General features: G+C 51.8%; 3 protein-coding genes across 12 annotated transcripts in view; 2 read left to right on the forward strand and 1 right to left on the reverse strand.

Annotated features, from left to right (window-relative positions):
• The first annotated feature begins 40 nt into the window (after positions 1-40).
• CIITA (class II major histocompatibility complex transactivator) lies at positions 41-12,313 on the forward strand. Of its 3 annotated transcripts, XM_087878719.1 has the most exons (19): positions 41-402; positions 1,488-1,667; positions 2,996-3,091; positions 3,234-3,359; positions 3,819-3,878; positions 4,193-4,258; positions 4,481-4,522; positions 5,123-5,272; positions 5,418-5,537; positions 5,724-7,377; positions 7,994-8,167; positions 8,578-8,649; positions 8,915-8,995; positions 9,434-9,526; positions 9,931-10,014; positions 10,316-10,399; positions 10,812-10,895; positions 11,192-11,304; positions 11,721-12,306. In XM_087878719.1, the coding sequence occupies exons 1-18, from the start codon at positions 102-104 to the stop codon at positions 11,265-11,267; spliced, it is 3,543 nt and encodes a 1,180-aa protein (XP_087734845.1). In that variant the 5' UTR covers positions 41-101; the 3' UTR covers positions 11,268-11,304; positions 11,721-12,306. The 3 variants fall into 3 exon arrangements, with proteins under 3 accessions (XP_087734845.1, XP_034297360.2, XP_034297362.2); XM_034441469.2 differs by lacking the exon at positions 1,488-1,667 and having other exon boundaries at positions 11,721-12,313; XM_034441471.2 differs by lacking the exon at positions 1,488-1,667 and having other exon boundaries at positions 8,581-8,649; positions 11,721-12,313.
• A 1,571-nt stretch (positions 12,314-13,884) lies between these two features.
• On the reverse strand, positions 13,885-14,324 carry DEXI (Dexi homolog; the record flags this gene model as incomplete). Its single annotated transcript, XM_087878602.1, has 1 exon — positions 13,885-14,324. A coding segment is annotated over one exon (291 nt), but the record flags the coding sequence as incomplete, so codon positions are not given.
• A 244-nt stretch (positions 14,325-14,568) lies between these two features.
• Positions 14,569-22,717, forward strand: part of CLEC16A (C-type lectin domain containing 16A) — a 42,218-nt gene continuing 34,069 nt past the window's right edge. For all 8 annotated transcript variants that reach the window (XM_060684038.2, XM_034441462.3, XM_060684036.2 and 5 more), the window contains exons 1-8: positions 14,569-14,936; positions 17,063-17,191; positions 17,464-17,597; positions 18,608-18,756; positions 19,131-19,236; positions 20,598-20,721; positions 20,812-20,986; positions 22,168-22,221. In XM_060684038.2, the coding sequence (XP_060540021.2) occupies positions 14,851-14,936; positions 17,063-17,191; positions 17,464-17,597; positions 18,608-18,756; positions 19,131-19,236; positions 20,598-20,721; positions 20,812-20,986; positions 22,168-22,221 (957 nt within the window). In that variant the 5' untranslated portion in view covers positions 14,569-14,850. The remainder of the gene's footprint in view (positions 14,937-17,062; positions 17,192-17,463; positions 17,598-18,607; positions 18,757-19,130; positions 19,237-20,597; positions 20,722-20,811; positions 20,987-22,167; positions 22,222-22,717) is intronic.

Here is a 22,717-nt window from a genome sequence, read left to right on the forward strand (position 1 = left end):
TGGAACCCTGGTAAGATGAGTTTGCCATATAAATATCCGTATAAAAACAGGGAAGTGCAGCATAAATAATTCAGAGAAATCGGAGCGCTCCTGCTGCCAAAATGGATATTTTCAAGCAAATCTTGCCAGAAGTGAGGGAGATTTTATTAACTGCTTCGGCCCCACAAGTTCAAGCCTTCCTGGACTCCATGCTGAGGGAAGGAATTCTATCCAAGGAATATTATCAGAGCTTACTTTATGAAAAAGACGTGGATGATTTAGCAAGGAAGGTGGCTCTCACCCTGCTTGGAAAACAGGCTGGGCCATCGAATTCCACCGGCCTCTCTTCCTTACAGCTTTCTGGCAATTCTACAGAAAATGCTAAGAATGGAGCTGTCTCACTGAGGACTAGAAACTGGGCCGGTAAGCTTGGTTAATATCATATGATTCTCTGTGCACTGCAGATTTTTCAGTATTTATATGGGAAGGGAATTAAGGTACATCCAACCTCACTCTGAGGAGCACCTTCCTGGTCAGTTGGATAATTTCACTGGCTTTGTCTTTCAAACAGATAAGTAGATAGGTAGGTACTTAAACCTAACATGAATTTAAATTTAATTCGGAAATCAATGAACACTAATTCTCAAGTAGGATAGATCCAATCTATCCGTCTGATAGGTAGAATTTATCCTATTTGAGAATTAAATGGGCGAGGGATTTTTTCTCCATAGGTTTTGCCAACTGCCTTTTTTGATCTTATGTTTTAAATATTGTTGAGTTTCAATTTAATGTCATAAATAGGGCAGGGGGACATTTTAGAATCTCATTTTAAAATCTTGGAACCATTAACAAAAATAATTAATTTGAGAAAGGAACCTACAGACAAATGTGCTGGATGACAGGATGATGGGAATTGCAGTCCAGAGCGCCAGCTAATTTCATCATCAACCTCACCCGGGGTGGGGTTTTGGGGGACCCACAGCAATGACCTTTGAGACGATCCGGGCCAGCTCCCAGCTCAGCCCTTCCCATCCCTGGTCTCTCCTGTGCACTGATGCCCGTGCAATGACTGCAGTCATGTTGGTGCCAGCGTTCACACTGCAGTGTACACTGGCCGCCCTCGAGGAGGCAAAATTGTCCTGGGTGGGAGGAGCAGAGGCTGCTGGGAAGTACAAAGAGGTAAGTGGGTGGACCTGATAGAATCAGAATCAGAGAGAGGAGATAATGAAACCAGAGTCCACTTTCACTTCTGATGTGTTAGTTGCACACACAAAGCAAGTGAGGAAGCACATTGGGAGTCAGCTCTCCTCCGCATGAGCCTGAAGTAGTGTGTGTGGCCACCTGGACGGTAGGTACCTGGGCCCTGCAGGGAGTGTGGCCGGGCAGAGGAGAAAGCCAGGCTATTAGCCAGGCAGGCAGGCAGGCAGGCAGGCGTCTGTTCTCAGGGAAGGGAGTTACCAACTTGGAAGCTCTCGATAGAATGTTTTTGAAACAGAATTTTGAAACAGGGGAATTCCTCCTCACACCCGTGTCGGGATTTTCCTACTGTTTACGGGTAGTCACCTGTGGCAAGAGAAAAGGACTGGCAGCCTGGCCACTTTGCCCAGGGGCATCCAGGATGGCTCATCATCTGGAACTCGCCATCCCAGCCTTTTTGCAGAAAGGACGGTTTGAAAGTTTCCTGCAAGGTCGGTTTTTTCTCCCCTCTCGCACCCTGAGAATCTCATTTCTCTGCTTCTGGCTTCCGGATCCTCTGCTGCTCTCGTGAGCCTCCTTTGCCAACCAGACTGTGAGAAAGGGACTGTGAGAAGACCCCACCTTGTTCATCGATGCTGCCAAGTTTAGCCGGTGGTGTTGCTTGTGGAGAAGAAAGTCAGTGGCCCTGGAGTGGCAAACCGGCAAGCTGGCCCTGCCCTCAAATTCTCAGGGAAGAGAGCAGAAGGGGGCAGCCCCCTCCTCTCTTAAATTGCAGGGTGGGGTCTTGCAGCTCTGCCTCGGGTTGCATCCCTGTTCTGTGCGTGCAGCGAACTGCACTTTGTTTAAAAGAAGGCAATTGGGGAAACGAGGTTCACTTTCCAGTTCAGACATTCTGGCTGGACCGAGGCTCGTTCAGTGCAGCTGACCAGGAGCCAAAACATTTTGACTCTGGCAAGCTTGGCTAGACCTGAAAGGAGCTCCAGGCCGCCCACCGGCCTCTACTCCTCCTCCGTCCAGAGGGGAAGGGGTTCGCCCTCCGTTCTTCACCCCATCCTCCTGTCAGGTGTCCGAGACCTCAATGTTACAACTGTGATCACGAATCAGGGGAGACTTTTGAATTGCTACCAGTGGCACAGCTCTCCTTCCTTTGTGTGTGTGTGTGTGGGTCTTCCAAAGAGATGGGATGTTTTCTTGCCCTCCTTGACATTTGTTTGAGCTAAGCTGGAGTCGCCCCCTCCCTCCCCCTCCCAGATATTTATAGAAGGCAGAAGATCTGAGCCCACTTTCTGTTCTCCTTTTGTGAACAGCGCAGCTGTGAGGTCTCTCCTTTGAACCGTTCAGAGTCAAAAACAGGAGTGTAGAAAAGTTGCTGGGGCTGCATTGTGCAGCTTAATCACAGGTTTTCCACCTGAGGGTTCCTCAGAGGCTCAATAAACTGATCCCAGCCAGATTGCAAACTCTGTTTTATAGCTTAGTGCCTCACTGGGAAGCTGGCTATCTAGTTGTGGTTTATTCAGTAAACCCCAATAAAGCAAAGCCTGGATCAGCCACGTACCTGCATCCCTTTTCGTGCAAAAATCCCTCCAAATGTCATTTTCCTTCAGAGCATCTTCTCTCCAGACCTTTGGAAAGCGAATCCAGGCATAAAGGTTAGGAAAGAAAAGCGGCATTTAATTATTTCTCTCCAAAGCAGGCGGTGGGATGTCCTCCAAGCAACAGCCCCCACCTTAAAGCAGCCCAAGGCAAGGGACTGAAAGTCTATTGTTTCCCTTTCTTAAGAGTTTCGTCCACTTTTTCCTCACTGCTGTTTCTGCCTCAGATGATGTGAGCCCTGGAGGGATCCCACCGGAGACCCACTGCCTGCAGAGTGAGACCCACCTGGCATCGGTGGACGAGATGGCCGTGGCGCCTGCAGGTGCTTGAGCCTGGCTCAAGGGGAGCCTCCCTGGGAGGGCAGCCTGTCTCTCTGGAGGCGGAGGGCAGGGAGCTCCAGCCTCTGTGGGGCAGGCCTCGAGAGAAGGGTCACAAATGGCGTCTTCTCTTCCCCCCCCCCCAAGTTCAAGCGTCTGAGGTGGTCAGTGACGATCAAGACAACCCCGAGGTGTTTTACACGGTGGAGAGGGACGAAAGCGGAGAAGTCGTCTGCCTCTGCTCCGATATGGGGGAGGCCTATGACAAAATAGGTGGGTCCCCCCTTGAGGGTCAGCGGCCTGAGGGCACATCCGAGCAGAGGCGGTGCCCTTCCTTGGGTCACAGCCCGGGACCTGAGAAGGCAGAGGGGGGGGCTGGTAGGGCAAACCCCCCCCACTTTGGAGGAGCAGCTGATGGGAAACGGTGCCCATCTCCAGTCAGGGCAGCAACTCCACCCGACTCAGGAGTCCAACTGCCCAAAGGCACCCCCGGGATGCCCAGCTGAGGACATTGGGGGAGTCAGCAGGGCAGGAGGACCCCTCAGGCCAGCCTGGAGCATGCCCCCCACTTCCACAATGGCAAAGGGCCCCTCCCCTCCAGGAGCTGCATTTAAGGGGGAGGCAAAATGGCCCCGCTTTGATGAGGGGGAGTTACACTTCGGAAAGGATTTGTGGTGCCTGACATTTCAGGTCATGTTTCTCCACCTCCACTTGCCCCCCTCCCATCTTTAGCTGCCCTGGCTGAATATTTGCTGAAAGACCAGCAAGATGCCCCGGCGGACGAGCATTTTGGTGAGCCCCGTCTTTCCCTGCTTTGCTTCCAGGGCTCCCCTGGAGGGGTCTGGCCTTCCCCTGGTCTGGATGGGGCCCATTGGGGGGGGCAGAAAAGTGGCCCTTGCCTCTCGGAGCTGCCTAAGCAGGAGAGCCTCCTTGGGCAAAGGGCTCCGTGCCCATCTGTCTCCTCCTTCCCTCCCATCCTTCATGAGAACCGGCTCCTTGGGCTTTGGTTAATCCTGGGATGCTTGCCCCCCCCCCGCCGCTATTTTCCCATCTGCTCCCCTCCCCCCATGCTAATAGTCATCTCTTGCTCTTCTCTTCATCCCCAGAAAGCCTCTTTTGGGATGTGGGGGCTGCAGAAGGGCCTGGGGGCTGCGCAGAGGCCAAAAGCTGGGGTAAGTGAGAGAGCCAGGAGCAGGAGGGGCAGCTCAGAAGGCCTGACCCGGCCCAGCTTTCCAGAGGTTCCAGATGCTAGATTAAGACGGAGGCAGGTTCAGGTTCAGAGGATGACAGATTACAGATCCTCAGGGCTGCCGAGACCCTTGTTAAGCCCCCTGCCCAAAGAAGGGCATCAGCAGAGACATGGCCCACTTCATCTGGCGTTTCTCCCCCTGCAGGCCCATCCTCGGACCCCCCCGAAGCCAAGCGCCAGAGGCTGGGTGAGTGGGCTGCTCCTTCAGTGGCGGCTTCTCTTCCAGTAACTGGGGTGTGCAGAGATCGGGACCCCTGCCCCAAGCCCCTTCCGCTCTCGAAAGGCCCCGTGCGAAGCTCTGCTGCTGCTGGCATGGCCCCCACCTCGCCCTGTTCCTTTCCCCTCCTGATCGGGGCTTTCCAAGATGCCCTTGCTACTCCTGCCGTCGGCCCTCCAAGCCTTCCCCTCCCTACAAGAGGGCAAGCCATCTGGGGGTTGGAAAACAGCCCTTCCCCAAGCCTGAGGCTTCAACTCCCATCATCCCCTGCCACTGGCTTGGAAGTCCGGCGCATCTGAAGACAGCAAGGAAATGAAACAGGAAACTTTTTCAAGTTTCCTTTTTCAAGTTTTTCAACTTTTCCAAACAAGGAAATGTTTGGCACTGACTGAGCAGAGGAGGGGGCCTCCAGGGGCTTCCACTTTCCCTTCCCTGCTCCACCTTCTGGCCAGTTGGGTGCAAACACCCACCGGGCTCTCCCTGGGCTGCTGGAGTCATGGCCTCTGCCTGGGAGAGGGAGGGAGGGAGGGGACGGAGCCCATCTAGCCTAACCTTCCTTTCCTTTGACAGCTCACCCGCCGGCTCTGTGCATTGTGAGCGGGGACCCCCTTGCCATCCCGCTGAACCCCGGCCAGGATGGCACCAACTCTCCACCCGACTTCCACCTGCAAATTTTGGTGGCCACCGTGGGCCCTGCGGGCAGATCTCCAGAAGCGCTGGGTACATGAAAGCCCTTCCAGAGATCCCAGCCTTGGACTAGCTGCACCAGGGTTCCTGGTTGACTCTGGCTGGGCCACTGTTCCCTTTTCTTCTGCGGGACAGAAGGAGGGCCGAGAGCAACCTCCCCCCCCTCTCTCTCTTCCAGGGCCCTCTGCAAATGGGGAGCTCTGGTGCATCCCACGCCATGGGAGCAACATCCAGATGATCTTCACCTTTGAAAACGCCCAGCAATCCTGCTTGCCTCCAGATGCACCAACCTCCCCAGGTGATTCTTCTCGTTCGTTCAGCCTGCCCACCCGCTGACTCCAAGAGAGCTGGACCTCAAGACCACCACAGCACCAAAGCTGAAGTCATCAGGCCAGGATTTTGGAATCTGGACTCCTTAAAGGGTCCGGCTTTCTTCCCTGTCCCCTCGCTGGGCCTTGATCCTTTTCCTGTCCTCCTTTTCTAGGGTTGGTCCGGGCTTTCTGCAAAGAGCTGAAAGAGCATTTCCGCAGAGAATGCCGTTCGGGCCCTGGGCAGCCCCTGGGACACCTTTACCTGGAGAGGGACTTGGTGCAGCATCACCTGGACGGCAGGGGCGGGAGGAGTGCGGACCTGAGGCGCTGCCAGCTGGGAGAGAAGTGGGAGGCCTCCGTGGACAGAAGCAGCTTGTTCCAGATGACCAGGAAAAACGACCTTGGCAGCAGAGTCATCGTGGTCTTGGGGAAGGCGGGCATGGGGAAAAGTCTTCTGGTCCAGAAGATCTGTCTGGACTGGGCCGATGGCCACATGCCCCAATTTGACTTCGTTTTCCAATTTGACTGCCGGAGGCTGAGCCTGCTGCACGGCACCTACCACGACTTCAGGTCCCTGCTCTCGGATTCCCTGGGTGGCTCCTGCCAGGGCATCCATGAAGTCTACGCCAGCCTCTTGAAGAACCCAGAAAGAGTCCTCCTCCTTTTTGACGGCATGGGAGATCTGAAGGATCCAGAGGGCTTCTCGTCTGCTTCTGGGAGCCCACCCCACGGGGAAGCCCATGGCCTTGGCGCCATCTTGGCCTCCCTCTTCCAAAGGAAGATGCTCAATGGCTGCACTTTCTTACTGACTGGACGGCCCAAAGAAAGGCTCCCCCAGTATTTCCCTCGAGTGGACACGGTCCTGGAGGTCGTGGGCCTCTCCCTGGAGCAGGCCTCACTCTGTCTCGCTCGCTCTTTTGAGGGCTCTTCCCACTGGGAGCAGGGGGCCGACCTGATCAGGGCCTCACCTTACCTGTTCAGCCATTGTTGCAATCCTGGCCTCTGCCGGTTCATTTGCCAGGCTGTGTTTGAAACAAGAGGTCAAGAGCTGCCCTCCACTCTCACCGGCCTCTTCGTCACATACCTTCTCCAGAAGATGGCAAGTTCGACTGCAAACTGCAGGGCCTTGAGGTACCAAGGCATCCTTGCCTTGGCTGAGGTCTCTTGGTCTCTTGGGCAACGGTGCCAAAAGGCCCTCTTGAGTGAGCAGTTCCCTTCCGCAGACGTGAAGGAGTTTGCTCTGAAAACTGGGCTCATGGTGGAGCAGCGGGACGTATATGTGTTCTCCAACTTTGTTGTCCAGAATTTCTTGCTGGCCCTGCATTTGACTTTTGCCAAAGAGATCAAGGGCAAAAAACTCACCAAATACCTTGGTTTGGGGGCCAGGTTCAGGAAATTCTTCTCTTCGGGGGGCCTGGTGCCCCGTTTCTTGTCTGGGTTGCTGTTCTTAAAGGACGAGCTCAGCCGTTCCCTCCTTTTTGGTAAGGAAGGTGAGTTAGATATGGAGAAGATGATCGCAAGGAAGCAGAGGTGTCTCTCCAGATTCATCCGGAAACTTTCCCTTCGGGATTTCAGTCCAGACAAATTGTTGGAGCTGCTCCACTGCGTCCATGAAACCGAAGATCAATACCTCTTGAACCATTTGACCCTGGAGCTCGGGCCGGACCTCTCTTTCTTGGGCTTTTCACTCACCCCACCAGATGTCAGCGTCCTGCACTCTGTGTTGAGAAGGTCCTCCAAGAAGTTCTCTTTAGACCTGAGGGGGAGTTGCCTTCACTTGGATGGACTCAGGAAGCTGGTCGATCTGAAGAACATCACCAAGTTCAGGTTGGCTGAAGTTCTTGGAGCGTGGCATCTGGGTGAGGGTTGGGCTTCCGGTCACTAGAACTGAGGACCAGATGTTAGGAGCAAAGGGCCAGTGGATCTAGTGAGTGAGTCTAGATAGGGCCAGTCTTGGGGAAGGAGGCTGCAGATGAAGTGGCTGGAAGAGCATCTTGAATGCTTCTAAATATCAGAGGTTATTTCCGAGGGACTTCTGATGGGATTTATTCAAAATGAAGGCGTCTTGGTTGACTCCCAGTGATCTGAGTGGGCACATAAAAATTATCTTTGGAACAACTCGAGGAATCTTCACTTGAAGGTCTGTCAAGGCTGGAAGGAAACTGATCCACAGCCTGGGAAGGGGAGGGAGGTTGTCGGTACCTAGGAAGGAGCCTCAAGCCAAGATCAGACCTTGGTCCATTTAGCGTTGCCGTGTGCCCATCAGGGCTAGATCCAAACCCAAGATCTTCCCAAGGGAAAGGCAGAACCAGAACCGTCCTGAACCCGGGAGGAGCTGGTGACGCCGCCTCCCCCAACTCAGCAGGAGAGTTGGGACCCTCCCAGCATGGGAGAGAGGGGCAGCCTGAGGTGCCCACAGTTTCCTCAGGGACTCTTTTTGCAGGGTGTCCCTGGGGGAAGCTGTGGCGCTCTGGAAGCACCTGTGGGACGTCCAGGAGAGGGAAGCCCTGCAGACAGCCATGGAGAAGTTCCTGGTGGTGCCCTTCAGGGCGAAGACGTTGGGGGACGTGGACGCCCTTCTCGGCCTGGTGCAGCTGCAGAGAGACATGGCGGAAGGGTAAGGCCCCCAGCTGAGCTGGCCCAGAGTCGTGCGGAGAGAGAGATCGCCACATGGGGGCCATGCAGGCAGCCCCAAAGGCCAGCTGGAGGGAGGGTCTCTGAAATGGGGAATCCCAGTCCGCCTCTAGGCCTGATTTTGGGATGAGGGATTTTGGGAGGGGGAGGGGAGGTGCTGTGCTCCTCAGCCCCAGTTTGGCCGCCAGGAGAAAGCTTTGGGTTCCTTTGACCAGAGATGGCCTGCCCCCCCCCTCCACTCCACCAGGCGTAGCTGAAGGTGGGTTGCGAAGATGGAGGATGCTAGTTTAGGGTAGAAGCTGCAACTGGAGAGGTCCCACCCTCTGGGCCCTTCCTGTCCTCTGAAAGAATCACACCCTGACCGTCTTTGCCCCCAATCCCATTTTGGTTCAGCAGGGAAGACTCTGCGGGCTCCAGCAGCCGTCTTATTCCAGCCATCGCTGGGTTCCTGAAACTAGAATTCAGGTTAGTTCATCTATGTGTATTTTAAGAGCGGAATGCAGCAGCAGCAGGCAGCTGTTTGTTGAAAGCAGAACCTCTTTGTGCTGAGGCAGTCTACCTCAGAACATCCATGACTTTCCACCTGGGCTACCAGTCAGGTGCCTCAGAGAGGGCGATGACTTCTTGGCCAAACCAAGAACAAGGGAAGGACATGCTTGCAGGGGTGCAGGAGGGGCCTTGGGTCAGGAGTCCAGCACCCACTGTCCCCGTCCCCCCATTTGCCTTGCAGCCTCGGGCCCAGCTCTGGCTTGGAGGGTTTCCGAAAGTTGGCGGATTCTTTGGTTGCCTTCTCGGCTCTTCAGCACTTGGAGTAAGTGAGCCAAAGGGCCCCTTCCCAAGTCAACTTCCATCTTGGGAGTGTCTTTGAAGGGGGGGTGAGGACGGGGGGGCTCTCTGTCAGATGCCAGATTTAGGCACCAAGGTCTGAGATCTTCAGGACCGCAGGACGAGGGAGCCCCAGTGGTCCTTTTCTCCCCATCAAGGTTGCCCTTCTGGGTCTCCAGGATACGTTGGCCTAACAAGCAAGACCCTCCAGAAAGGAGCTGGACGGGGCTTCTGGGATATTCCTAATCCTGCCAGCCCCCTCCCCACAGCCTTACATCTAGCCACGTAGCCCCTTCCGAGCTTGGGAAGAAAAGCAAAGTCCCATGGCAGACCCCAACTCCTTTGCCCTCTTGGTCCCCTGGCCTCAGTCCCCCCCCCCCACAAACCCAGAATTTGCAGCCGTTCTGGCTTGATTGTTCCCCAGCTTGGATTCCCCTGATGAAAACGAAATCGGAGATGAAGGGGTGGAGTCCCTCACCCGCGTCCTCCCTCGCTTGGCGTCTCTGGAAACGTTGAAGTAAGTTTATTGTTCTGCAGTTCCTGGTTGCAGGAAGCCAGAAATGTCACAAGGAGCCCCCCCCCCCATTGCATCTCCCAGAGAATCATTGTGGAAACTGTGTGTGTGTGTGTGTGTGTGTGTGTGTGTGTGTGTGTGTGTGTGTGTGTGTGTGTGCAGGTAAACAAATGAAACAGGCTGGAACATGTAATAGTTACAAAGCACCTAACAGCCAAAATTCTTGGGACAGATTATAAACAGAATAAAAAAACCCCAGAAAACAATAAAAGAGTAACATTCATTCAGGAAGAGGCTGCCCCTGAGTGGTGGACCCTCTCCCACCAGCCTCACATAACAGGAGGAAGGGAAAGGATCCCCCGCCCCCCAACTAAAACATCCTGAATTTAACCATCTTTTGTTCCTAGCTTGTCCCGGAACAAGATCACTGACCTGGGCGCTGAGCTGTTGGCCGGAGCCCTCCCCTCCCTGCGTTTGCTGAAGACCCTCAGGTGAGTCATGCCCCCCCACTCCGGTCAGCCAATACTAGACGGGGCTGTGACCTGTGACCCCCAGCAGCCTGGACCCACCGCTGGAGCCCCCAGGAGCAGATCAGAAAGCTGGCTCTTGCTCCCCACCTGCCAAAGGGAGGTTAGGAAAGCATCATCTCCCCTCTCTGGGGCTGGGCCTCCTTCCTTGCCTCAGCCCTGCCCCCTGCATGGCCCTCAACAGAGTTAAGGGGGCGGGGGGGACGGGACGTGGCCCTTGGCAGAGGAGCCTGGCTCAGCCTCTCTCTTGCTTTGGCTCCCGCAGTTTGTACGAAAACAACATTGGGGATGCGGGTGCAGAGCACGTGGCAGAGGTGCTGCCCCAGATGTGTGCGTTGCGGGTGTTGGAGTAAGTGTGCCATGGTCTGTGGCTGAGAGCTGGGAGGTGGGGAGGTTTTATTCCCGGGAGTCAAAGCAGACTTTTGCACAGGACTTGGTAACCCCCCCACCCCCGTCTTGATGCAGGCACCTTTTAGCTACTACACAGTCACCCAGGCTGCTTGGATGTTGAATGGGGTGGAAAAGAGGAGGAACTCTGCCCCCCAACACTTGAGGGGCTCAGCCACGTGCCCCACCAGGCTCTTGGGGAGCCCCTCCCCCCAAACCCCCAAATACCAGGAGGCCTCGTACAGACAGAAGGGTGCCGAAAGACTCCACCGCTGCTCAGCCCTTGGCTGTCTGCCTCGAGGGAGGTTTCTGGCAAAGGAGGTGCCTGTAATTCTGCCTGTGCGTCCTTCTCCCCCCTCCCCCGCCCCCCACAGCCTGCACTGCAACCGGATGTCTGCTGCCGGAGCCCGGTGTCTGACGGAGCGCTTGAGGAGATGCCCCTGCATTCAGAGCTTGGCGTAAGTTTGGGCTTCTTGGTGATCGAAGCTTTGATCCCTGGAGGTCCCAAGTGCCCCTTCGAGCTGCACTGGATTCAACAGGTGCCGTTTTGGAAGAGGTTATGGGCAGGGCAATCTGGGGTGTCTGCGATGTCCCCAAATTCCTGGCCGGCTGCAGAGTGGGAGCCCCCCGCATCAGACACGGAGGACCGGGAAAGTTGCCCTGCCCTCAGCGGCAGCTGCTGGTGGCATGTTTTAGAGGGAGACCCACTCATTCCAGTTGCCTTTCATTTTCTGCTTTTTAAAACCCTTTCCAGGTTGTGGAACCCAATGATCCCTCACGGGGTTCTGGATCACCTGCAGCAGCTGGATTCTCGGATCAGGAGATTTTAGGGGCAGCCCCTGACCGGTCGCTTCGGATTCTGCAGTGGTGAGTGCTTCCAGCAACCTGTAGGAGCTTCCCTGGTTCTACATTCGGCCTACTAAATGCTCCTCCCTGTGGAGTAGATGCTGAATTACAGGCTTCCCACTCTCACAATGGGCGGGGATGCTCCCGCCGGCTCATAAATCATAAAAAGCTATTTATCAACATGGGCCCTTTGAGCCCCCCGTTATCCAAACCCTTTCATCTGTCCTATGACAAAAATCTTTCAATTAATGTCATCAATAGAGCTAATTAATAAACATTTATTACCGGTGCCTCCCCCTATCAGCCAGGCTGAAGCTTCACTCCCCTGCCCCATGGCTCACCTCGAACCCAAGGCTAGGAACCCCGCCCCCCCACCCCCATGGCAGTTGCATAACTTTAACAGTGACCTCCCCCCACCCCCATTTTCTCTCACGCAGGAGGAAATTCTGCTGCTAAAATTAAAGCTGGGTGATCCATAAAGGCAGCTTCTTTTTCTCCATCAACACGATCACTGGATCCCCTTTCTGAAAGAATCCTCTCCAGGGCAGTTGAGGGGCTTTAGGTCCCAAATTTTGTGAAGTGAAGGGCGAAGGCAAGGAAAACGTTTGTGTCCCTCTGCACATAAGTGGATGCATCCAGTTATTTGACTTAGCAGATATCTATGGAGAATAAGCAACTGACTTTTCTAAAAACAAAAGAAAATGCTGGTGCTTTCTGAATAAACTCAGCTCCCTTTGAGAGCTGATACCTTTCTGGAATATTTCTGCATGGATTCACGATCATCCCTTGCAGCTTCCTAAAAGGTTTGGAGGAATAATGTAATGAACACACAAGTAGGCAAGGCAGAACTGGAATCCTGGACCCACAAGGGTCATTTTAAGCTTTAGCAACTGTTGAGGGTGTGTATGTGTTGGTGTGTACCAGGGCCTAGAAGCTTATTTCTAGTGATTGGAGCACAGAGCCTCTTAACTCTAATGTACAGTTTTCATATCCCTGAGAAACTGTCAATAAATATTTTTCTACAAGCGTCTCCCTTATGGGTGTTTCCTTTTTTCTGAAAGAGGAAATATTGGTGGAGTCTTGGATTAAAAATCCAGGGGGAGAGGCAAAACTAGCAGTATTGAATTGATTTCCTGCAATGCATCCTTCCCTTTAGGAACAGACTGGCGAAAACTGAGGAAGGATGGCAGCTTTGCCAAGGATTCCGCAGAGGAGATTCGATAAAGCAGAGGGGGGAAAGTTATGGGTGGGTGGTCCTAGCAGGAACTTTGTAAGACAGCAAAGAGGAGGATGTGTGCTAGGCCACTGGAACCTACACACACACATTTTTAAGCATGCAAAGGCCCCAAGGCAGCCGTCCAGCCGCAGCCTTTGCTGTGAAAACCCCCCAGCGGCCACCCTGGTCCCAGCAATAATACACAAAGCGAGTTGTAGTCACCTGCACACATCTATATTTGCAAGAGGTCCAGTTATCAAGATATTGCTTTTTTTACATTTTCTGCTTTACATAACAATGCATTTGAACGTTTTCCAAAATAACTTGCCCTAACAATGACAAGGCTCTTCTTTCCTTCCCTCAAGTTATAAAAATACTTACAAAATCAATTCTTCTCTGTAACAGTGCGACAGAAACATCCCTGCAGTTCTTCCCCCCCCCTTAAATTATTACTCTTTAAAAAGCAGACCTTTTGTGGGTATTGCAAAGGTTCGGGGGATCTCAAAAAATAAAATTTAAGAAGGGCGACCTGATCATTCACAGCAAATTAAGATTGCCAGTTGGAGGCTTCCAACATTTCCACGCTTCGAAAGAGCAGAAACCGGAGCCTTCATGGCTAATAACACTTAAGGACTCCCGTGCAAATTGACAGCTTCGCCATATTTCCACACCTGTCTCTCCCTGCAGCTGGAAACCTAGTCAGGGAGCAAGCTTCATTAACGTCAAATAACCTTTCTACGTGCTGGAAAACATTTCATCAAAGAGGAGTGAAGGTCTTTTTTTTAAAAGCTCTCACAGATATGGATAGTACTGATAATGGAGGGCTGCATTCTACTGTCCTACGGGGAAAACGTGATTCGGGCATCTTCTGCACCGTGGTGCAAGGTCAAGTTTCAACTGCCGAGCAGTTCTGTGTTCAGGAACATGCGCTGTTGCAAGCAACCTCAGGCTCTCGGTGTTTATTCCCCCAGCCCCCTTCAAAGCTGGTGACCCCATCGCAGCCACTGCTTGCCTTGTCCGAGAATCCAGGCTAGCTCCAGACATACCTTTGCCTCTTCAAGACAAGGGAAGCAAGTCAATCCCTTGGTTCAGTGTAAGAGACCAGAGTCTCCTGGGGTTTTCCCCACTCCAGGCTCCCTGCATAAACGCTGCTAACGGATCCCAGCAGGATGCTGGCAAACCCGTCAAGAGTTGCAGGTCCCATCCTGAGTCCAGCTTCCCTGGGGGACCCTGGAGGGCCTCAGGCCGGAATCCATGCGTCCTTTCCGGGATCTTTTCTTTTCCTTCCCTCCTGTAGCAGCCTGTGGACATGCGAATGAAGCCAAAGCTGAAAGGGCGGCCCGTGTCCCCTGCAGAAGCCCGGGGCGGGGGCGGGGGGGCTGCAGAGATGCCTTGTGCCCCTGAAGGGATTGCTGCAGTCGCGGCCCACTGGAGGGCAGCGAGCCTTGCCGAAGCGCGCACAAGGGCTGAGCCGCCCCCCTCGGGGCTCCCCTCATTCGCCGCCCGTACCTCCGCAGGCCGAGGGCGGGCGGCCCTAGTCCCAGTAGGCGTCGAGCGGCTCGCCCTCGCTGTCCAGCCGGTAGAGGCCGAGCGCCGGGTCGGAGAGGAGCCCGAGGTCCAGCAGCGCCTGGTCCATGTCGTCGGGCAGGAAGACGAGGCCCACGTTGAGGGCGATGTACTCCAGCAGGAAGGCGTAGTAGAGGACCAGCAGGTTGACCAGGAAGAGGCCGGCGGAGAACATCGAGGGGGAGCCCGGCAGCACAAGCGCCGCCCGGACTCTCCCTCCCTCCCTCCCTCCCTCCCTCGCACGACGGCCGCCGCCCTCCTACCCGCAGCGCCGCCGCCCGCCCGCCCCGGCCACGCGCGGCCCCGGAGCCCGCCAGGAGGAGGAGGCGGAGGAGGCGGAGGCTTCCGCGGGGTTCGGCTGGGCCGGCGGACCCGGAGGCCCAGCGCAGAGGCGGCGGCGAGGGGGTTAAGCGTGACGCCGACGCCTCATTAGCATGCGCGCCCCGCCCCTCTTGGGTCACAAACGCTCGCCCGCTCGCCCGTCTTCCGGGACGCCCGCGCGCAGGGGCCGCCGGGAAGGAGAGTTTGCGGCCGGTCCGCCCGGCGTCGGCCGTCGGGGCGGGCGCGGGCGGGTAAGACTTCGTTTCCCGGCGTGCCCCGCGCCTGCGCGGTGAGCGAGAGGACGGCGGCGGCGGCGGCGTCGGGCCACTCTGAGAGGCTGAGGAGAGGATGGCGGCGGCGGCCGCCGAGGACGAGGCGACCGAGGAGGGGCAGCGGCAGCAGCAGCGGCGGAGGCGGCGGCGGCGGCCGTAGGAGCGGAGGCGCGCCTGCGGGGCCCGCGCACGATGTTCGGGCGGTCGCGCAGCTGGGGCGGCGGCGGCGGCGGCGGCGGGAAGGCCTCGCGCAACATCCACTCGCTCGAGCACCTCAAGTGAGCGCCGCTGCCCCCCCCCCGGGGGTTCCCATCGTCCGCAGCCGCCCCCGCCCCCCCCCCACGCTCTGGGGTGGTTGCGGGGCTTCTTGAGGGGCTGCTTCTGAAGGGGCCTCCGCAGGACGGCTGGACTACAACAGCCCCCAGGGGTCCCTGCGGGGGGGGGGACTCTGGGAAGGAAAAGGACGCAGGGAGGGCCTGCTCGGCCTGCCCCCCCCCCGCGCCCCCTTCCTCCCTCCCTCTGAAGGCCAAGAGGAGGGAATGAAGGGCGGGGGCTGCCCTGTGAGTCTGGTTGAAGCCGGAAAGGCTGGAAGAAGCGGAGGCGCCTCCCTCCCCCGGGGGTGGCTGCTGCCTCTTTGCCGGGGTTGGGAGGCTGGGTGGGGAACAGCCGAAGCCTAATAAGAAAGACCCCTCGTGTGCCCAAAGCAAATTCTGCGCTTTTCGCAGCTTATCGCTCTAGCATTAGTCCTATACAAAATAAGACTCCCAAAGTGGAGGAGATAAACTAGACAATTTGCCCAAATGGCCATAAATATCTTTCTTACCCCCCCACCACCACCTTTTAATATTCCAGGAAGTGTGTGGAGAGAGAACAATTGGAATTGTAGTCTGGTCTCAGGGGAACAAAAGGTCGCAAGATGTAGGCTGGATCAGGTCAAAGGCGCTCCAAGGCAAGGGTTATTTGCAGCAGTCGCTTCTCTGCCTCCTGAGCTGAAGGCTGAAAGATAATCCTGTTTAAAGCTTAAGGCTGACTCAGCCTGCCATCCTTGGTAAAAGGAGGATCCAGATGGTTGAGGGCAAGATGCTGACACTGTAGCATCTCGTAAAGCAGTATGAAGTGGCATATAGGCTATTGCTATTGGTAAAGGGAAGGAGGCCTCTAAGCAGAGCAGCATGGGCTGACAGCTCCTTGCATTTGGGAGGGAGAGGTGGGGTGTCTTTCCAAGGTAACGGAGCCATCATGACCAGCAGTTTTAACTGCTGAGCATTTATGTACTTTTCTTCGAAAGGTGTCAAGATTGGTGGTCAGCCCTGTATTTATATTCATTTGTTTTATTCAGATTATTCTTATTTTGCTTTTTACTACAAAGGCTGCCAAAATGATTTGTGGTAGTCAATCTGATAATTTTGTTTTGTGAGTAAGAATGACTCCCTTTCGGCTTTATCGGATTATTTTTTCAGAAAATGAAGAAAGTTTTCTGGTACTGCTTTCTCAACCAGCATAATCTGTCAGGCATCTCTCTTATTCTTTACCCCCATAAAAGGTCAGAAATTCTGCTAGGATATTTTATTAACTCCCTTGACCATCTTGGAGATTATTTTTCATCAGCATCCCATGCCTGTAGGAATTAATTGAGGTGCACAATACACAGTATTCCAGGTTTAAACGATACTGAAACACAGGCTCTGGTTTGTTTGTTTTCATAGATTTCATAATTCTGTAAAACCATACATGAACAGTTTGTGTAAAACAAATATATAGTTCAAGCTAATTATGCCTAAGTTTTATTTATTTATATTTAAGAGCCTTGGTAGTACCTGTTATTAAGAACAACTGCCTGCAATTACTGCAGGTTCAAATCTCGCCAAGGCTCAAGGTTGACTCAGCCTTCCATCCTTTCTAAGGTAGGTAAACTGAGGACCCAGTTGTGGGGGCAATAAGCTGACTTTGTATAAATATACAAAAGAATGAAGGCTATTGCTTAGCGCATTGTAAGCTGCCCCGAGTCTCCGGAGAAGGGCGGCATATAAATCAAATTAAAAAAAAAAAATTTGCACCCTTCGGTACTTGCTGGCTTTCTTGGGGTTTCCTCTGGCCTCTCTTTAGCTGGACGAGCATGCTGATGGAACTCTTGATTGCTGTTTCTGCAGGGAAAATGCCTGGAACAGAGAAAGAAATATAGGGGATGCTTTTGGTGCCAAGTAATTTGATTTCAGGGTGGCTTATGCTAATGAAGAACATTTAACAAATCTAACGAAGAGACAAGAAGTGATGAGAATATTTGGATTGTTTCTGCAGTGATTCCAAAGAGCCACAGATTTTCCCAGGTTTAACCTTCAACATACATAATCCTCTCGAGACCATTTTGAGGGCCCAATGTTTACTTTCTCTTCTTGCCTTTCAGGTATATGTATCATGTTTTGACCAAAAATACCACTGTGACTGACCACAACCGCAACCTATTGGTGGAAACCATTCGATCGATAACCGAGATCCTGATATGGGGAGATCAAAATGACAGTTCAGTGTTTGAGTAAGAGCTTGTAGGATTTTGCTTTAACAAATGCAGACTCTTTGCATTATGTGTATCTATTACCTTATTATTCCATGGATGTTTTATTTTCTGTAACTGCTGAGAATTATTTGACTGCAGTGGTCTGAGAAGCTAACAAATATATCAATATAGTTCTAATCGTGCTAGTTAAAATATCACTATCTTCACCAGTATTACATTCCAGCAATAAACATTTGAATGAAATTTCTCCAATAAGATATAGTAAATTGGTAAAAATGCTTGCATTCCAGCTTTTTCTTGGAGAAAAACATGTTTGTGTTCTTTCTGAACATTCTGCGCCAGAAGTCGGGCCGTTATGTCTGTGTGCAGCTTCTGCAGACTTTAAATATCCTCTTTGAGAACATCAGTCATGAAACATCCCTTTGTAAGTATGCACATTTCTTTTCTCTTTATGCAAAGCAACATTTTTGTTGAAAACCATTTGCTATATAAGCTACACGTGTAACAGAGGTTCTTGTTTTCTGTCCTGGAGATTGTAGAATTTGAGACGTTTTAAATGCATTAGATATTAAATGTATTAAATTAATTGGGACATGACCTGGTTAATATTCTTCAACATACAGTACTGTTCAACCACTTAATTTTATTAAGTTGTCTGTGCTAGGCCAAGTGGTTTCTCTTTTCACATGGAGACATAAATTTTGCAAAAGACCTATGATATAAATCATAAGGTTTTTTTAAACACGCTTCTAAAATGCTTTGACACCTGAAACCATGAACTCTAAACAGAAAGTTCTCCTTTGATGCATGTCAACGTGTGCAGACAAGGCAGGAGAAGGCAGCGAACAGAATAAGAAGGTGGGACCGATGAGTCTCTAGGTGCTTCTTGTGGTTTGTGATTGGACAGTTCAGAGATGACAATGATCGTTTAAAAAAATGGTCTGCTAGAATGTATTGTGCATATCCTTTAGTTTGCTGGGTTAATTTTTATACTAATCTGTATAGGACGGTAGTCCTGAACTCACAACAGTTCATTTAGTGACTGTTCAAAGTTACAACGGCACTGACAAAAGGGACTTAGGACCATTTTTCATAGTTACAACTATTGCAGCATCCCCATGGTCATGTGATCAAAATTTGGATGCTTGGCAACTGATTCATACTTATGACGGTCACTGCATCCGGGGGGGGGTCACGCGATCCCCTTTTGCGACCTTCTGACAAGCAAAGTCCATGGGGAAGCTGGATTCACTTACCAACCGTGTTCCCAACTTAACCAGTGCAGCAGTTCACTTAACAACTGTGGCAGGAACACTTGTTAAATGGGGCAAAATTCACTTAACAAATGCACTTGGCAACAGAAGTGTTGGGCTCAATTGTGGTCATAGGTAGAGGACTACCTGTATTTTATGCATCTGTATTTTTTTCCTTCAGACTATTTACTGTCCAACAACTACGTGAACTCTATCATTGTGCACAAATTTGACTTCTCAGATGAAGAAATCATGGCATACTATATTTCATTCTTAAAAACACTTTCTCTGAAACTCAATAATCACACGGTTCACTTTTTTTACAACGAGGTGAGTTGCAGGTTGGAAACAAAACACTGTTTTCAGTAAATTCTTTTTGTTGAGAGTTGGATAAACATTTTCTGGAACGATGTATATATTGTTGCCAATATACACTGTGCATCCTAATTGTTTATTTCAAAATCTGTAAATATTTAAAAAAGAAAATAGATGTTTCTGTTGGAGTTGTAGCTGAGAGCGCCTGCAGGGACGCAGCTTTAAAATTCTGCCCCAACGCTTGTATAGCAAAGCAGGTGCCGAGGGAAGCTTGAAGCTTCCTGTACCGACTGAGGGCCCCAGATTACGCTTTTAACAGTCCAGAGTCTGAAAGGGCAGAATTAAAATGCACAAAGCGCATAACGCATATTTGCTGCCTTCTTCCTCAGCATACCAACGATTTTGCCTTGTACACCGAGGCCATCAAATTCTTCAACCACCCAGAGAGCATGGTCAGGATCGCAGTGAGAACCATCACGTTAAACGTCTACAAAGGTAAGCGTCTTCTTGGGGAGTTTCAGCACCACATGCGCCTTGGGAGGAAGGAGCCGGGATGTCCGGCGTTCCCAGGTTTATCGGGTGAAAGTTAGGCAGGGCAGACCCCGATTTGTCCTAGGTGGATCTCATGACCCTCTTCTCAGAACCAGTGTTTTAAGCCAATGCTGTCATCTCAGCCAGGAGGAAGCAATAGAAGCTGGAGAATTCTCAGGGGATGGCCGCTGGAGGGCGCTCTTGGCATGAGGTTTTGCACTTCGGGAAGGATTTTTCTTGAGAATGCGAAAGTGAGACTCTCTGAGTTGCTTGGTCAGGACCCAGAGCAGCTTCCTGAAATATTTATTAGAACTTTTGACCCGTTTCTGTCTCTCTCCCTCTCTCATGTATGCACACTCTTCTTCATCAGTGAAGAAAATGTCAGCTGCAACCTAGAACTCAGCCAGATGTTTTCCATTGTAAAGAAATAGAGGCCATGCGTCTCTTCATTTTGCCCTAGGAATCCAGACATTAGAGGTAGAAGATGTTTTTAAGGTAGGGATAGATTCTGGGCTGGTTTTCGTGTCCATTTAAAGCTGGCGCCCAGAATCTATGGAATCAAGCAACAGAGGAGAGGGAGGGCCATCGGATTTGCCCATCCCTCATGTAAAAAAAACCCCATAAACCCACTTCAAAGAGAGTTTTTGGTCACATGCTCTAGAAATGGTAGTCAGATATAGACAGAATTTCTTCTGTTCTCAGCTACGGGGCTTCTAGACAGTCTGTGAATGATCAAAGACTGTCAGAGTCTTAGTTATTTATAAAAAATAATAAAGGCTGGATATAAATAAATAAAATTAAAATAATAATGAATAGGCCCTGCCCTGGGATGTGCAGTTGAGGGGAGGGCACCCCCTGGTGGCTGGCCTTGGGACAGGGCTTTCCAAGGGCTGCCTGCTTGTTTCTAACTGCTCTCTTCTAGCCTAGATGCTCTGCTGCTTTAACCACTGACCTCTTTGGAGCTCCTAACCCTGTTAACCACGTTGTCTTTCTTGTCTCTCCTCGTCCTCTCTTCACTGGCGCATCCCGTCTCCCTTAAAACAGTGTCATGTAAGTCTGCTGGTGGATTTTCCCGCCTGGTGCTGTTGCCCAGTTCCCTAGATTGCAAGCGGGGCCATTCTCAGTGACGGCAGAGTCCAGCCGCTTTCAGCCTTTTTATTATTAGAATAATGTCTCAAAGGGAATGTTGACATTTCCCAAAAACTGCCGTAGAAATAGAATTGATTTTGGCCCATGCTGCCAAAAGTGAGTTAGGGGAAGGAATCCATTCTTAGAGCGTTTGGGGAGAAATACATCAACAATGATAACAGCCTGTTTGCCTTCAGTGGACAACCAGCCGATGCTGCACTATATTCGAGACAAGACGGCCGTCCCTTACTTCTCCAACCTTGTCTGGTTCATCGGTAGCCATGTCATAGAGCTGGACAACTGCGTTCAAACAGATGAGGAGTGAGCCTTTCTTGTTCACCCGGTGCCCTTTCTTTGGGGTGGGGGGTCGTGGTAGTGACTGCATATTTAGTCTGCTCCCTTTTTTTGCAGGCACAGAAATCGGGGCAAACTGAGCGACCTTGTAGCCGAGCACCTGGATCACCTCCATTACCTGAACGACATCCTAATTATCAACTGTGAATTCTTAAATGATGTCTTGACCGACCACTTGCTGAACAGCCTCTTCCTGCCTCTCTACGTGTACTCCTTGGTCAATCAGGAGAAGGTGAGGGTTCCTTTCCTTGCTCGAGGTGGCTTTACGAGAACCTGGCTGCCTTGTGACATCTTTCTGAAATAATGCAACCTCAGGAGTCTCCATTGAGTCACAGAAGCAAACCTGCATGACTCTATTAAAATAATTATCACTTATATCGTTAACCTTGCGCAGTTCAGCACAGGGGGGGAGGGAGAGGGGAGGGAGGGAGAGAGAACCGATTCACAGAGGCTTCCTCTCACCAGTCTTTCCCTGTCAGGGCAAAAGGAGGGAGAAAGGGAGGTCATGACAGCACAACGAGCGTCATCATTGGACCGTCAGTTCAGTTGAAAGAGTGACAAAGGACAGCTACCTCCTTTCATAACAAAGATTTCTAAACCCCTCTTGATGTAATAATGCGTATGAATCATTCTGTGGCTTGCCTTGGCTAATCGCCTTTTGGCCAGCCGCAGAAGTTACTTCATGGGTTCTGATTAAAGCTTCAGCTTTTTGTCTTTTCCTCCTCACTTGATTGTCGGAAGCTCTCCCTCCTTGCAGACCCCGTCCTAAGGGGCGGGGTGGGTGTGGGGATCTGTTTGCTGCCACAAGCAAGAAAGGAGGCCTCCTGCATTCATCAGCAGCATGTGCCCGTCTCCCTTGTATTTTCACCTGGCTGTTTCTCCAAGGAAAAGCAGAGCCCCCTGTTCAGGAAGGCAGCTCCCTCTGTGGTCTCTGGCAAACCAAATGAGAAGTCAGTCTGTAGTATAGCGCTATACAGAGGTGTTTGGTCTTTAAAAAAGCTTTCCCCGTGTACTCCTGGAACCTTTTACAGGTTTTTATGTAGAGTTCCTCTGAGTGACTTAATACGTATCAAACAGTCGCATCCACATGCACTGAGTTGTAATCCCTTGGTGATGCTCCCTGGAGTTCCCTGCGTGTTCTCCGTGGGGATGTTCCTCGGTCTGTAGACAAGAGGAGGACTTGGTCCAGATTCCCACGTTTTCCTCAAACGGTTAGGCAATTGAGTGATGGCTTCTATTTTAGAAAGAGGGAAGCAATGGGGAAATCGTGGCAGACAGTTTTCCTCATCGGTTGTGCCTGTTTTGGAGAGCGGTTTTTGTGTGCAATTCAAAAATGAAAGGGAATGCTGTCGGTTAATACATGCATTAACTGTTCCGCAGTTAAAAGCCGTTTCTTAATTTTTTCCTCCTTAGACTGGAGAACGGCCAAGAATAAGCGTCCAGGTTTCTCTGTATCTGTTGTCACAAGTAAGTGCGAATGATCCAGTACTGATTCTAGAGCAGCATTTCTCAACCTCAGCAACTTTTAAAATGGGTTGACTTCAGCTCCCAGAATTCCCCAGCCAGCATGGGATTCTGGGAGCTGTAGTCCACCCATCTTAAAAGTTGCTGAGGTTTGAGAAACTGCTCTAGACTCTATTAAGAATTTAATAGAAGGTCACGTCTACTTTTTAACAATGATGTAGCAACTGTGTTGAAACTGGCTGTTGGGGGGGGGGGTGTCAGTCATTTTGCAATTGTGATTTGGGGGGGGGGTAAGGGGGGGAAAAAACTGTAAAGGACCAGGGTTAGAAGCTGGCTCGATAAAGAGTCAAGGCAAATAGGCGGGATGTGGTATTTAATGATTGGGAGGGTGAGAACTCCTGGATTAGTTACAGCTGCCTTTACAAACCACATCCCCTGTTATGGAAGACTGGCTGCCCTTCAGCATGATGTCAGGAAGCATTTAAATATGAGATATTTC

The sequence above is a fragment of the Pantherophis guttatus genome, chromosome 14 (genome assembly GCF_059756535.1).
Source record: "Pantherophis guttatus breed Tessera chromosome 14, ASM5975653v1, whole genome shotgun sequence".
Taxonomy (NCBI): Eukaryota; Metazoa; Chordata; class Lepidosauria; order Squamata; family Colubridae; genus Pantherophis; species Pantherophis guttatus.

Excerpts from the sequence above, each read along its gene's own strand:
- CIITA (XM_087878719.1), top strand. The coding sequence starts at position 102 with ATGGATATTTTCAAGCAAATCTTGCCAGAAGTGAGGGAGATTTTATTA. Across the intron at positions 3,092-3,233 it reads GATGGCCGTGGCGCCTGCAG|TTCAAGCGTCTGAGGTGGTC; the intron begins GTGCTTGAGCCT and ends CCCCCCCCCAAG. Across the intron at positions 4,259-4,480 it reads CGCAGAGGCCAAAAGCTGGG|GCCCATCCTCGGACCCCCCC; the intron begins GTAAGTGAGAGA and ends CTCCCCCTGCAG.